Below are 15,293 nucleotides of genomic sequence, written 5' to 3'. Positions count from 1 at the left end.
GCTATCTCTTACATGTAATTTTATGTTATTTAGTGGCACTGAACTTGTTTAATATATTAAGAATTATTTCTGCTACCAAAGTCAAAGAGCAAAAGTCAAAAAAATGCAGTGAACAAGATTTGGAAAGAATCCTTACTTTGAGGCAAAGAAAATGCAAGTATCTCAATTAATTCAGATTCAGTAGTTCTCATAAAAAATCTACCAAAAATCCATGCTTCTGTGTGTGTTGCTGGAAGAAACACAAAGTTCACTTTCTGGGTGGTTTCCCTTCAGCTGCTTTTCGTTCCTTACACTTGACGCTGGTTTCATTTCTAGAAGAAACCAACCTTAAAAGTCTCTGGTTTAGCAATAGGAGGAGTTCAAAACATTTTCACCTGTTGTTAGTTGTGTGTGTTTAAACAAACTGTTGCTTACAGTCACTGGGTTCATTTCTGCTGGCCTGGCAGGGTTTGTGTTGGCAATGGTAGAGAGATGCTATCAGCATCTCATTGTGTACTGTTTGCATAACGGGACAGGGCAGCCAACTCCAGCATTTTAAAAAATGCTTTGGATTAGATGAATGATTTTATTAAGGTATCTGTCAGATTGGGAAGGTGCAACTGTGACTGACGAGGACCTCCTGAAGAGGATCCCAGTCACAGCTGGTGAGAGGGGGGCTGGCAGATGACCCAGCCTCAGGAATATGGCTGCACTGCAATGGGCTGGCCACCCAAGAGTGGGAGAGGGTCATCGGTGAGGGAGAGCACTGGCAAAAGCATTGCTCAGTTGCATTGTCCTTTGGGGCTTCAGGTTTTTTGTACCTCAGAGGATCTAGAGCTATTCCGGAAACATCAGCCAAGGGAAGTTCTACTGGATTTTCCTCAGTTAATAGCATCTACACAAGGCTTTCCTTCAAGAACAGTCATCCTGTTAGCTACTAATAAAATAACATAGAAGTGCTGAAGTTTTGAGCCTGGAAACAGTAATTTTAAAGATACATAGTGCTTGAGTTTACTTATTTGCTTTTAGAATGAAGTCACCACTTGTCACCGTGACTATGGAAACATAGGAAATACATTTTGGGGGGTTCTGCTTAAGTCACTACATGTCCTCTAGTAAGGTTCTCAAAAGTGACATGTACCATATTAGAACCCAGGAGCATGTTAGATATGCAGAATCTCAGGCCCCACCCCAGACCTGAAGCAGTAGCTGCATTTCATTGAGATCCCCAGGTGATGTGTGGGCACATTAAAGTTTGAGAAACATTCCGATTTTTAGGGTGGTCTAGATTTAGGTTGCAGATACTGTCGACTCAGTAGAGATTTCATGTGAAGCGCTTTAGTCTGGATTTGGGGTGATGGAAATTGGCATGTAAACCGTCCCTTCTTTCTGTAGCAAAAGAAAGTTGGGCTGTGATAAATTTCAGTTAACCGGGACCCATGTCTCTAGCCACTTGGGACTGAAATAATTAGTGCAAATCCTTCTGTGGTTCAGACTGAGTAGAAGAGGCCACAGTCAGGGTTAAAAACTCTGGTATCCCCCACTCTCACTCTCCTTTCTAGACCCTCCTTCCCCAACCCAGAGGACTCAAATCGAAGCCTTTTTGTCCTGGATAGGCCTGCCTGGAGCTCTTTCTGTAATGCAGAGGATGCCCCTTTTCTCACAGTGTGCACATAGTAGGCTTTTGCTGACCTTGTGCGTGTCCTTTATTGTCCTGTGCAGTAAGGTCACCATATCCTGACATGTGACTCATAGGCAAGACAGCAATTTCTGATAAAGGAGGGAAGGGTGGCCATTCCACCTCCTCACTGAGACCTGTGTGTAATGTAATGCATTTCCTGCCTTTGATTCTTTACCCACGTGGCCCTGCCTGTCCACTGTCCTGGCTGCTGTTTTCTTTGTTCTGCAGCAGAGGAATTCGACCTCTCTGGGGCTTAAATCCCACTCAACCCTGGCCATTTCTTGGCATGGTTTTTCCTCAGGTGGCAGGTCACTGCAGGGCAGAGGCAAGTTTCCAAATCCTGCTGTGTCTCAGTTCATCTAATATGTCTTCATTTCAAGAGAGATTTGGGCAAAGGCTAAGCTGATTACAGGGCTCAAGTGGAGCCCTGAGCACATTTCAGATCTGGAATGCAAATTGTTGTCTGCAGTAATTATAGTTTGCACCATGGCCCCACTCAGCCCCCATGGTCATTTTCCTGCTGCAAAATAAGCAGCTTTATGCTTTCAAAGTGGGAGGTAATGAGGGGGAGAGGAGCACCTAAGGGACATTAAGGAGTGTTTTCAGAACCTGTCTCCAAGCCTGAGTGGGAGCAGAATGGACCCAGATGTGTTAGGGATGCTGCCACTGAAAAGCTCTGTGACCTTGGGCCAGGAACTCAACCTCACTGAGCCTCAATGTCTTCTAGTCCTTGCTTCAGGGGGTTTCTATGGTGATAAGGTGGCAAGATGTGGCAGGACACTCAACATGGTACCTGGTATATAGTAGGTGCTCGACAAGGGGGAGTTTCTTTTCACTGCCTATAGGTGCCATAAGCTTTGGGGTCTGCAGTGGGGAAGCACGTGCCCTTCTTAAAGGGTGATTCCAGCACACATGTTGGTTAGTACTCTCCTGCTCTGAAGAGCTTTGGTGCGTCCTTCTCATGCTGCATGTGTCTGCAGAATTGAGGGTTGGCTTAAAGTGCTGGCTTGGGGTAGATTTCCTGCATGTCATTCTAGCTGTGTGCTCTTTGGCAATTACTTAACGTCTCTGAACCTCAGGTTTTCTCGTTTATAAAATAGACATCATAATCATTTTTGATTCACAGGGTTGTTAGAAAGATTTATGTAAAACCGCATGTAAAATTGAGCACCAGTGCTTGACACAAACTGTGAAGGCAGTACTATTGTTATCCCCTTTGCAGAGATGAGGAAATCAAGGTTTTTGTTTGTTTGTTTTTTATGGGTTGAATGACTTCCCAACTCTGCAGCTCATATGTGGTACCACGTGGACTCTGGCCTAGCAGATTGGCTCTGTGGTCCATGGTAGGTAACCCTGACATTGAACCTCCAGGTGGTTGGAAATACCGCACAAACACACTTTAGGTGCCTGATCCTGGGGCTCCCCTCCTCAGATCCCTCATTTTTGTTGAAAAGCTCTTTGTTAAATTGGGTTAAAGCAGATCATAATAAAATCACTTTTACCATATTATATAATGTTACATAGAGTATGTTTAAAATATGTTTATGTTATATACTTTTATATAAGATTATTGTATGTAATATCAGCAACAACTATTTACACAGATTTGCATTCCTATTGGAAATGTCCTAGCCATTGTCAGCACTTATAATTGCTTTTTGTTGTGCCACATGGGGGCTTATTATCCGTTACGTTGCTGCAAAATTGTTTATCTTATAGTCTCTAGGAAACTGCAATTGTTACTTACTATGTGCCAGGTACTCTGCTCAATAATACATATTTGACTTATTTGATTCTCACAAGAACTTTTTGTGGTGGGTCCTTTTATTATTTGCATTTACCAGAGGAGGAAACAGAGGCACAGGGAAGTTAAGTAAATGATCAGGGGTCACACATTAAGTGACAGCACTGGGATTTGAACCCGGGTTATCTGGCTTAGAACTCCTATTCCTCACCTCTGTGCTAAACTGCCTTCCTTTATTTCTGGTCTGTGTTCTGGTTGCTATGCCCTCACCACCTCGGCTGGCTTGGCATTTCCAGACCTCTGGGGCTGCACACTTAACACAGCATTCCCTAAGGCCTGTTACTAAGCATGAGTCTCTCTCAGCCTCAGAGGGTCATTCTGGGGACTCCTCCCACCACTCCCGGGGTATTCATTCAACCCAGGAGGCTCTTTGTGGCTCAACCACACACATTCTTTTAAAAAATAAAAATCAGCTTTTCATTTTAATGATGACACAACCCAGAGGTGAGGTTCTTGTTATCACACTGGGGGAATCTGGGTGATTGGAGTTGTAAAATCAAGTAGCTGGGGAATTCCTTGTTTTCTCCATAAATTATCCATGTGAGAGCCCTGTGTAATTTCACATTACAGGAGGGAGTGGCTGTGTTTAACTCCTTCTGTTGGAAGGGCAGACTTATTTCACTTCTTACTCAGCCAGGAGAGGGAGTTGGAAAGCATAGAAATGGAACTTCTTGTTATTACAATTCCTGGCTTTTAGCAAATATATTTATGTATGTGTACTTTAAAAATACATAGGAAAAACATCTGACTAGTACTGTATTCTATGGCCATGGCCACTGTTCTTGACAAAAAGAATTTCTATCTGGTTGTGCAGCTGTTCTGGCTGAGAGACTTGCCCTGGTTCCCCATTTCCTGCAGAGTACAGTTGGAACTCCTTCCTTGGCCCCAAGCATCTCATCTCTGACCTTCGCATCCCATCCCTTCCACAGACCCCTTGACCGTCTCGTCGCCTCCCGAATGAACTTTGCGGTTCCCACTTCTCACCTTTGCGCTGGCCCCCCTCTCCTCAGCCTGGCAACTCCTCTACATCATTAACAACCAGCTGGAATGGCACTCTCACTGGGGAGACCCTAAGAATGGTCCCTGGCTTCTTCCTTTGCAGCCGAGTGCTTCGAGGCTGTGGGAACCAGCAGGTTGAGCAGTGAGCATTGTGTACAGGTCTGCATCTTCTCTGGCCTGTGAGCTTCTGAGGTATTTTTGCATGCCTGATGCTTTGAACACAGAGCTGGGCACATTTCTGTTGAACAAAGGAAGCTGGTCTCATCTTTGCACATGTCAGTCTGCATTTCTTCCCCAGGAAGGGTTTTTGGGTGACGGGTAGAATACCAGGTGGGAGATTGGACCACCAGCCTCCAGGCTCCACGAGAGCCAGGCTATCCTGTGGCCTTGGTGCCTGCACTGTGGCTAGTGTGTATTCAGTCACTGCCTGAATGAGTGTAAGAGCCTGTGCTGCAGACCTAGGCTCCGGTCCCTATTCCATTACTGCCAAGCTTGGCACATTGGACAACTTTTTTTAACCATTCTGAGCCTCTTTCCTCATCTATAAACTAGGGCTAATAAAAGTACTTATCTCATAGGGTGTTCATAGAATTAAATTAACTTAGCCTACCCTCTGACACATAGCAAGCCCCCAATCAATGGTGGTTCGTATTGTTAATAATGAAATGGATTGGTTATAGGATGTGATAAGTACTGGGAAGGAAATCAATAGGGTATTGTGATAGAGAATAAGATGGTGGGGTATAGGGCATGGTCCTATAGACAGCTTGGTCAGGGAAGCCTCCTGTGAGCTGAACTTGAGTGATGACACAGCTGAGTTAAGCAGAAAATGAATTTATTGCAGTGTCTAGGATAACTCAGAGAATTTTGGAAGGACCAGGGAAACAGAGACAACCCCAAATTTTACTACCAAACAGTTATTGTAAAGACACTATTGCTGCCACTGCTGGGTAGGTGTAGATGCCATGGCTTGCACCACCAACACTGGTTATAGGCCGTGGCTACCCAGTCTACCCTTACTCTACCTCTGCAAGCTGCCACCACCCTCGCAGAATGGGGTCTGCAGTGGCCCTGCTGCTTTGCATCCCAGCACATGATTGGCTAAGCCTGCTCATGTTCTCATGCTGTGACTGCAAGGGAGGCTGGGAAACAAGTGTGTGGCACTCTCATCTCCTTTGGTAGAATGTGGGCTCTGGTTCCTGAGTTGGAGGATTCCCCAAAGCTTGCCAGGTAGGGGGTTCAGCTGCAGGAGACTCAAAGGGTGACTCTTATGTCAGAGGCATATGCACGAGAGCAACTCCATCTTGAATAGGAGCTGGGTAGCATGAGGCTGAGACCTACTGGGCTGCATTCCCAGACAGTTAAGGCACTGTAAGTCACAGGATGAGATAGGAGGTCGGCACAAGATACAAGTCATAAAGACCTTGCTGAAAAACAGGTTGCAGTAAAGATTCTGGCTAAATCCCACCAAAACCAACATGGCAATGAGAGTGACCTCTGGTCATTCTCACTGCTACACTCCCACCAGTGCCATGACAGTTTACAAATGCCATGGCAACATCAGGAAGTTACCCTATATGGTCTAAAAAGAAGAGGCATGAATCATCCACCCCTTGTTTCACATATAATCAAGAAATAACTGTAAAAATGAGCAACCGTCTATGGAGTAGCCATTCTCTTATTCCTTTACTTTCATAATAAACTTGCTTTCACTTTACTCTCTGGACTTGCCTTGAATTCTTTCTTGCACGAGATCCCAGCACCCTCTCTTGGGGTCTGGATCAGGACCCCTTTCCTGTAACACAGAGACCCATGGAGTAAGGAACACGTAGTGTCACTGGGCCGCAGCAGCTTACATCTAATAGGTAGTGGTGCTTTAAGAAAGGCCTGACTGCTTTCCTCTTAGACAATGATTTTTTTTTAAAAAGTGCTGAATTTGGAAGCAACTAGTTCTCAATGTGATGAGAGGCTAGGAACTATTTTTTACACATCATTTAGTTTGTGCAGGTGTGGGGTAGCATGTTTCTCCCCTGTTTATCACAGACTTGCATTCCTGTTGGAAATGCCCTAGCCATTGTCAATGCTTATAATTGCTTCTTGTTACAGCCACGTGGGGCTTATTGTCCATGATCTTGTTGCAAAGTTTATTGTTTATCTTATACGGTCTCCAGGAAGCTGCATGCGGAAATCTCTCAGCCTTACCAGGAAGTCTGACTTAAAGGGACAGCCTCCAGGGCAGAGCCCTAACTGGGAGGAGGTGCTGAGCTTCCAATCAGGACTAGTTGCCTTGGGTGGGAGTTGGAAGCCCTTTCTGCCTATCTCATTTGGTTTGGTATTTTCCAGCATTTTGGTGATTCCTTTCTGATTCTGAATTAAGGGAGAAAAAGTGGCAATACCAATTCTTCAAGTACACGTGACACACCCAAAACATAACAAAAGAAAAAACCACTTTCACTGGTGTTTAGGCAGAATGAACGCTCTGAGTCATGGGACACACATGCTTTAAATCTCTTGGTTTCTTGGGAATATTTTCATAGAAGTCTCGAACTTTTTAGATGGATACAGGAATTTCAGGGAAGTCAGCATTGTAAGATTTAAAAAATAAATATGACTTAAGTTTTAACTATGCTCTCATTTTTTTCCTCTATTGGAAGGAAGAAGGGAAATGGGAAACTGCAAGTTTCTATTTTCTTCTTAGATGCCCAGTTGACAGTCAAATCAGGATAGAAAAATCAAACTATGGATTTCAAATTTGGTACCACTTTTCAATTTGCTAGGAAGAAAATTTGAACCAGTTTCCAACATCACACCAAAAAATTGCCTCTTCTGTTTGAAAAAAGAAAAAAATATTACTGTGCCTTTGTCTTTTAAAAAATATTTATTATGGAAAAATTAAAACCTATACAAAAATAGAAACAATGGTATGATGGCCCAAAGTCCCCATCATCCTTTGTTCTGCCTTTTTTTTTTTTTTTTTTTTTGAGGCGGAGTCTCACTCTGTCGCCCGGACTGGAGTGCAGTGGCCAGATCTCAGCTCACTGCAAGCTCCGCCTTCCGGGTTTACGCCATTCTCCTGCCTCAGCCTCCCGAGTAGCTGGGACTACAGGCGCCCGCCACCTCGCCCGGCTAGTTTTTGTATTTTTAGTAGAGACAGGGTTTCACCGTGTAGACCAGGATGGTCTCGATCTCCTGACCTCGTGATCCGCCCGTCTCGGCCTCCCAAAGTGCTGGGATTACAGGCTTGAGCCACCGCGCCGGGCCTCTGCCTTTTTTTTGAGACGGAGTCTTGCTCTGTTGCCCAGGCTGAAGTGTCACAATCTTGGCTCACTGCAACCTCTGCCTCCTGGGTTCAAGTGATTCTCCTGTCGCAGCCTCCCGAGTATCTGGGATTATAGGCACACACCACCGTGCCCAGCTAATATATATATGTGTGTGTGTGTGTGTATATATATATATATATATATATATATTTAGTAGAGATGGGGTTTTGCCGTGTTGGCCAAGCTTGTCTTGAACTCTTGAACTCCTGACCTCAGCTGATCCTTCCGCCAAAGTGTTGGGATTACAAGGGCGCCCAGCCTGTTCTGCTTTTAAATACTTTGTGTCAGTTAGTATCCTACCATCCTCCCTGCAACCCTGCTAGGGATAAAGGAGTCATTCCTGTTTTACAGATAAGGAAACTAAAGATCAAGGAAATTAAGAAGTGACTGGCCGGGCGCGGTGGCTCAAGCCTGTAATCCCAGCACTTTGGGAGGCCGAGACGGGCGGATCACGAGGTCAGGAGATCGAGACCATCCTGGCTAACCCGGTGAAACCCCATCTCTACTAAAAAATACAAAAAACTAGCCAGGCGAGGTGGCGGGCGCCTGTAGTCCCAGCTACTCAGGAGGCTGAGGCAGGAGAATGGTGTGAACCCGGGAGGTGGAGCTTGCAGTGAGCTGAGATCCAGCCCACTGCACTCCAGCCTGGGCGACAGAGCAAGACTCCGTCTCAAAAAAAAAAAAAAAAAAAAAAAAAAGAAGTGACTTACCAGGTCATTCAACTTGTAAATAAATGGCAGAGCCAAAAATCACAGGGCCCAAATATTAATTTACTGTTAACTATTCCAGCCAGGTGGTTGTTCCCAGAAATTATCCCTAAAGAGTTACCTGAAGTCAAAATAATGGTGAGAAACTTTTTAATAAGAATGATTCTTGCTTTTGTTATATATTTTTAACTAGGAAATTCAGTGTGTCAAGCGCTGTTTTTTGATATAGGCAGGTTACTTTTAAAAATCCTCCTGAGTATTCACGTGTCAGAAATACCACCCCCACCCCAATATTCAAATTTTCCACTTCTAACCAACTTTGACAGTACAATGCCAAATAGTAAGTCTCATTTCCAAGTAAGGAAGCCCTTTAGCTGATAGATATCAGCTAATCAGTTTTGCAACTTTTTTTCTTCCTAAAAATTGGGCAGAAGTCAGTAACTCACAGACGGGAGTTTCACTTTTAACTGACAGTGTAAGGAAGGGGACTTGACAGTTTCTTGAAAAAGCTGCACTCAGGGTGTTCATATTTCTAAGAAATAACTGTATGAGCTTATTTACAAGCGTTCCCTGTCTGCTTCAGGCAGAAATTCTTCAGGTGGCTCTTGCTTCTTGTGTTAGTGAAGGAGGCAGAACCGCAGCGACCAGGCCAGTAGCTGCTTCACACCATTCATCAGAAGACGGCTTTCCCTTTTTTTTTTTTTTGCATTCACTTTTAAAAATAGATGCCCATGTATCAGTTGCCAAAATCATGTGAGGAATCTGGTTATACAAGTTCAGATTTGTTTAGAGAGAATAAAGACCAAGCTCAGGCGATTGCCCGTAACAAAACCAGTAAGATAAGCACTCAAGATTAGCCATGACTGGCAATCGTTGAGACTTCCATGTTCCAGCATCATTTATTTTTAGTTCCTGTGTTGCAACCATAGATGAAGACTTTTCTGTTTATTCATTCTTGACCTTGGGCAGCCAGGTCTGCTCCCACATTCTTCTCATCATTTTATAATCTTGTTGAGCTGGGATACTAAGCAGAGCTCTCCAAGAGCATCAACATTTTCAAATGTTCAGAGTCTCTTGAGTTGAACCACCTTGAGTCCAATAGGCCTTGGCCTGGGAAAGTGTCTGGACACCCCTGCTCCATTTGTCTAGGGTTCATGGTGAAGCAGGCAGAGGAGCTGCTCGAGTTTTACTTGGATTAACCACCCTTCCAGCTCTGAGGAGTAGATAAAGACTTCCAATAAAAGTGCATGACTGTGAGCAACTCCCAGGCTCTAATTGGATGTTCTTTTTATTTCTCACTGACTTGTTGTGCTTTTTGCCTCCCTGACAACATAGTAACACCCAAATTTTGTTTCTCCTTAGTCTTACCTAAATTTGTTTTTGAATTTTTGTTTTTCCTTAATCTTACCTTAGAAACCTAAGATCTGAGAAATAATAATCTTATGATGTTGGAACCTTGGTTAAGCCAGTGTGCAATATACTATTTAAATTTGGTCACTGCTACCATCCCATTTGAGATTTTTGTAGAGAACCGGGTCTCACATTGTCCAGGCAGGTCTTGAACTCCTGGGCTCAAGCCATCCTTGTGTTTCTGCCTCCATAACCACCGGGATTATAGGTGTGAGGCACCGCACTGGGCCATGAGATTTTTTTACTACCTGTTTTTAAATTCAGTTTGTGGAATTTTACAATTTGAAGTATCAAATGGGATATGTTTAAAGACCTTGAAATTCCCTTTCCAACTGTAAGGTTTTGTGAAATTTCTGACTTGCTGAGTACAAATAAGAAAGACATCAAGGAACCAGGATAAAGCTCAAATGGAAAGAATCATCGTTGCTTGCCAACTTTTAATGAAGAAGTAATTCTGCTAAAATCTAAATATTTTATTTTATGTAAATGAAATTCTCACAACTCTGATGAGTATGTTCCTTATAATATCTTTGTTAAGGAAATTGCTTGGAACTTCTCAACAGAAAATACCCTCAGATGTATCGAACAAGAACACAGGAAGCATGGTTCTTGTTCTAGTGATACCATAACACTTTTAGTGGCATCTTAGTTAGATCCCAGTTTTGGTGCTAATCTCTTTAGAGCCCAACAAGAGGGGTTGTTACCAGTTTGGTTATGTAGCCAGCTGTGGGAAAACAGGGTTCATCTTTGCATCGTACACCTTGTAGGTAGTTTCCTGTGTATAAATATATGATTCAGCTCTATACACCGAAAGAAAAATACCATATCCTGAGAACCTACGCCCCCAGAATTTTGTAATTTTTTCCCCCTTTTAACATTTCTCTCCAATCTATGTAGAATTTATGTTGGATAAGTATGAAGAAGGGCTTTAAAATGAGGCTTTTCTTTCCAAGAGGCAAGTGAATTGTCCCATTGTTAGCGATCCTTCTCTAGTGGTTTGTGCTCTAATATGTCAGATTCTTGAATATCCCAGAGCAGGTTTCTGGCTGTCTCTTCTGAGGGCTGTGTGCTTGTAGCAGGAGCTCTGAAGTAAGCTTGCTGGACCCCACTTCTAACCAACTTCACCACCTCTGGGCCATGTGCCATGGGGAGGTGTACACCACCTTTTTGAGTCTCAGTTTTTTTAAATCTGCAAAAAGAGAGATGATAATAAGGCCTACTTTGGGACCGTTGTAAGGATCACATGGGAAAATACATGGTAAGCACTCATATTAAAACATAAAAAATCCTTGGTCACTCTGGTTTCAGTAATTGTGGCTGTATGATATATTAATATCTGCACACAGGTGCACTTTCATCATGAGTTATCAACATTGGCAGAGGTAAGAGGAATGGACAATGAGAAGTGACATTTCAAGCGTATCTTTCGTATTTGCTAAGTGTCCACAGGGCAGGTGGCTAAGTGAGTTAATTTCCTTCCATACCATAGCATGCTCTGCAGTAGGAGGTCGAAAACGTACGTGACAGGGAAAGATGCCCTGGATGTTAAATGAAAAAAGCAAGTGGTAGAACAATGTTATCATTCTATTTTTGAAAAAAATAAGATATTACACCCAGCAACTTGTGTTTTTAGACAGAAGGAAATGTCTGGAAGGATTACCACCAGAGGGTGCAAACTGGTGGCCCCCCGGGGCCAAATGTAGCCAGCAACTGTATTATGTGGCCCGTACAGTACTTCTTATGGTGATAAATAGTTGCCAGCATTTACAATTGAGAGATTTTACATAAAACCCTGAATTTCAGGGTTTTATGTAAAATTAGAATGTCTGGTCACCCTGGGCCATTAACCCCTTAGGAACCCGAAAAGCTGGAACTGACCTAAGACAAAAACTCTCAGTGGTGCCCCAGTGCCCACCTGGCCTTTTCTTTCAAGTACCTGACCCCTGGTCCTAAATCCATTTGGGTTAATGAGCCTCTCTCTACATCTGGCTTTTTAACCCCAGTGCGTCCAGCAAATGCGATCAGGATAGAAAAAAAAGTAGGGCCTTTGGGAAGACTCACTTTTTACTTTATATACTTCTGTGTGGTTTGAATGTGTGACAGTGATGCTATGTTAACTTTTAAAATGTAAAAACCAATACATAAACATGTTTGAATACTTGGTAGTATCCTAGATACCATAGAGAAAACTGTTCCTTTTGATATCCCATTATAAAGCTCAAAATGAATGTGGACCTTGCGGATCAGAGCCTCTTACTATTGAAATTCTCCTTTTGACGTGCCTTCTTCATGGACCCATTTCAATTTGGGAGTTATTGCTTCTGGTCAGAGCAAGGGCATCAGAGGAGATGGACGTGCCCTGTTCTTGCCTTGCTTTTTGCAGGCTGCATCCCTTTCCCCTGCCAGGACATCTGTTGGCCCTCTCTCTGTCCCTCCCTACTCCACTGCTACCTGCCCTGGAGCCCCTCAAGTTTCACCTCTTCCACGAAGTGCTGCAGCCCACAGGTTTCAGTTCTTCTTTCCCATTCAGTCAGCAGCCGGAAGTTAGGTTGAATCATTCTAGGATTTGTTCATGTGAATTTTCCCTTCCTCCCCCCAAAAGAAATAAAACATAGTATGCCCTGGTCATCTCACATTTCCAATGAATCCTCACTGGGGTGAGGCTGGCCTTGGCTGCTAGGACTCCTCGAAGTGACTTGTCAGAAAATCCTTCAAGAGAGGAGTGGCTGGGTGATGCAGCCTCCCTCGTTTCCTAGGGCACTGTCTTTCTTCATCGGCTGAGTTGTCCCCAAAGCTGGCTAATCTCAAGTTGTTTACAGGCTTGTTCAAATTCAGGACCCTTCCTGTGTAGGAGGCTGGAACAAGAGGCCTTAGGAATACCTGCTCTTACCCCTCCCCCAGCCACCACTTAACTAGCTTGCTTTGTGGGGAGTCAGGCTTTAGGAAATAGGGAATCCCAAGGACAATCTGAAACCCACTTCTCGGTGGACACTGCCATTTGATCTGACACTCATTACTGAGTGCTTCCAGGTGCTAGCTTCTTGGTGACCCAGATGCTTGCCTGAAAGGCAGTGATTTCACTTCCTCCTTTCTCTAAGCAGGTATGATTCCCTCACACTTTTTGAAGCAAGACCCAAGCCTGTCAGAGCAGCCTCCAGACCTATTAACGTTCTTGGTTTCTTCCAGATTACTCCGTAGTTCTGCACTGCCTTGCTGTTGAGTTTGCCAGTTCTTCTGCCTAGAACACTCGTCAGAAGACTGCCCATGTGTCTCTTGCTCTGAGAATCCTTCTCAGACTTTGTCCCCATGAAAAATGCATTTGCCAAGCTCACTTATTTCCTGGACCCCTCAACACTTTTTGCAAATTCCTGGCAACGTGGATGGAGAGAGCCTGCTTTCTAATGAAAGTCTTGGATTTAATCTCCTTCTGTTAGACCAGAAGCTTATTGTTCAAATGAACCTGCTGTCTTTGCTGGGTCCCCTGACTTTACTCAGGCCTGAGACAGAGGAAGGCTCTTAAAAATCCATGCATTTGTAGGAAGGCTTCAGGAAACCCTGGGCTAAATCTTAGCTGCTAAAATTTGTAATTAGGAAGATTTTTGTAAGTCAAATACAAATTCTTTTAGTTATCTTTTAGATAACTAAAATAAATAAATCAATAATTGAGAACTACACTAGAGTTATGTCTCCTTGAGTTTGAGACCCTCTGCCAATGCGCAAGGAGGGTGAGAGTGCTGGTTTGTGGGGAAGGAGTGAGGCAGGCATAGTTTTCAATCTGAAAGCTTATAGTTTCCTATGAGACAGTCTCCCTTACCCAAGAGGTCTGGGTTTTTTATAAGGCAAGGAACTGGAGCAAGACATTCATTCTGGTGAGATCCCCACTTCATAAAACAAGGAATGTCAGCCATGAATTATTTCCATAATAGCTCTGAGCAGGAAGACCTCTTACCCCTGACAAAAGTTGAAAGGGAGGTTTCCAGAAGCAGCTACTTTGAAAGGGCTCTGAAGGGAAGATGCCAGGTTTGCATAAGACAAAAAGAAACGGATGGGTGTGTAGTTGCTTTTGAACGGCGACTCAGTGTGGGCTTTGTATCCCGGGCAGGGCTACTGATTCTTGGGTAAAGTTCAAGTAGATCATTGATTCCTCTTTGAAGACCCAAAGCTCTCCTCCCAATGCCCCTTCTCCTAGTGATGCTTTCTTTTCTACTTCACCCTGATGTTTGGGTCTGCAAAGCTCCAGGCAGCACATCTGCTGCAGCCGACAGATGTGGGATGCTTCACATTGCTTTTGGTGGGGACCCAGTGAGCACTGTTTGTCTCTCATAGGCTGGGGACTGTCAGTCAGAAACTGAACTTCTGGTTTACCTTTGAATGCCCAAAGAGTGCTCTGCAAAAGCAGCAGTAGTAGGAGAGGTGCGGAGCTCTTGACTGGTGCGGCTCTCAGACTCTGACACTTGTAACTGATGGCCCCTGTCACTTCCTGTCATGCAGCCCAAGTGGCGGGGAGGAGTTCCTTCAGGGAAACTATGCTCAGCCCTGTTCAGAGAATCCTGTGCACAGGGCTCCACTGCAGTTAGGAGCCGGCGAGTTCGGGTGGATGAGGTCAGAGCGCCCCATGGTGTGGTGCTGCCTCTTTGTCCCTGTGCAGGTAAGCCCCCTGCTGCTGAGCCTGGGATGGGCCGGCTCTCAACTCCCACCCGAGCGAGGATCTGAGGTGTGGGAGGACGCAGTGTTCTTTTTACCTTCCAAGACACTGATCAGAGAACTGCTGTTAAAAGTACCTGGGATGATGGAGCCAGATTCCCGCCTCACTTTACTATGAATCAGAAGAGCACTGTGGCTGTGTTTAAGACCGCAGATGGCTTTGCTTGGTTGCGAGGGTGAGCTGAGTGGTGTGCATAGCTGTCAGGGCCTCCTTTAGCATATGTGATTGGAGGGGAACAAAGGGAAGGGCTTTTCACGCTGTGCTCTGCAATGCTACTGTTTTAATTTTTGTAAGAGGATGATTTTAATTAATGGGAAGGAAAAGAGAAAAGAAGGATACATCCGCCTTCTGTTTTATTGTTGCTATTTAATCACAAAGTGGATTTCCAAGATCTTCTCTTTTTCTTTGAATTGGAAGATGGCTAAACTCAGTTATAGAAGTTCATGCTGCTTGGAGCAACTGTTTTGTAGGTTTCCCTAAAGTGATCCTGGTGTTTTTGAGTCTGTTTATTATTGGGAGAATGAAGTCAGATATTATCAGTGGAGACTCAGACTTGATACCAGGCTCATTAAGAACATCGTTGTTTGGTTTGGGTTATTTTGGAAAGAGTGTCTGGAAATGTTATGTTTCCATGGGTTGAAGAATGGTTAGGAGCTCTGAAAGTTACTTTCCCTATCCCTTTATTTGT

General features: G+C 44.1%; 1 protein-coding gene across 4 annotated transcripts in view; it reads left to right on the top strand.

Annotated features, from left to right (window-relative positions):
• ARHGEF3 (Rho guanine nucleotide exchange factor 3) overlaps positions 1–15,293 on the top strand; it is a 346,977-nt gene that overhangs the window by 137,350 nt on the left and 194,334 nt on the right. The window contains exon 1 of one of the 4 annotated variants that reach the window (XM_033210188.1): positions 14,391–14,548. The exons of the other annotated variants lie outside the window; for them this stretch is intronic. Coding sequence (XP_033066079.1) covers positions 14,498–14,548 — 51 coding nt within the window. The 5' untranslated portion in view covers positions 14,391–14,497. Of the gene's footprint in view, positions 1–14,390; positions 14,549–15,293 lie in introns of those variants that run through there. 4 annotated transcript variants of the gene reach the window in all.

The sequence above is a fragment of the Trachypithecus francoisi genome, unplaced genomic scaffold (assembly GCF_009764315.1).
Source record: "Trachypithecus francoisi isolate TF-2019V2 unplaced genomic scaffold, Tfra_2.0 Lachesis_group0, whole genome shotgun sequence".
Taxonomy (NCBI): domain Eukaryota; kingdom Metazoa; phylum Chordata; class Mammalia; order Primates; family Cercopithecidae; genus Trachypithecus; species Trachypithecus francoisi.
The sequence above is the reverse complement of the archived record's forward strand: the minus strand, read 5'-3'. Positions and strand labels throughout refer to the sequence as shown.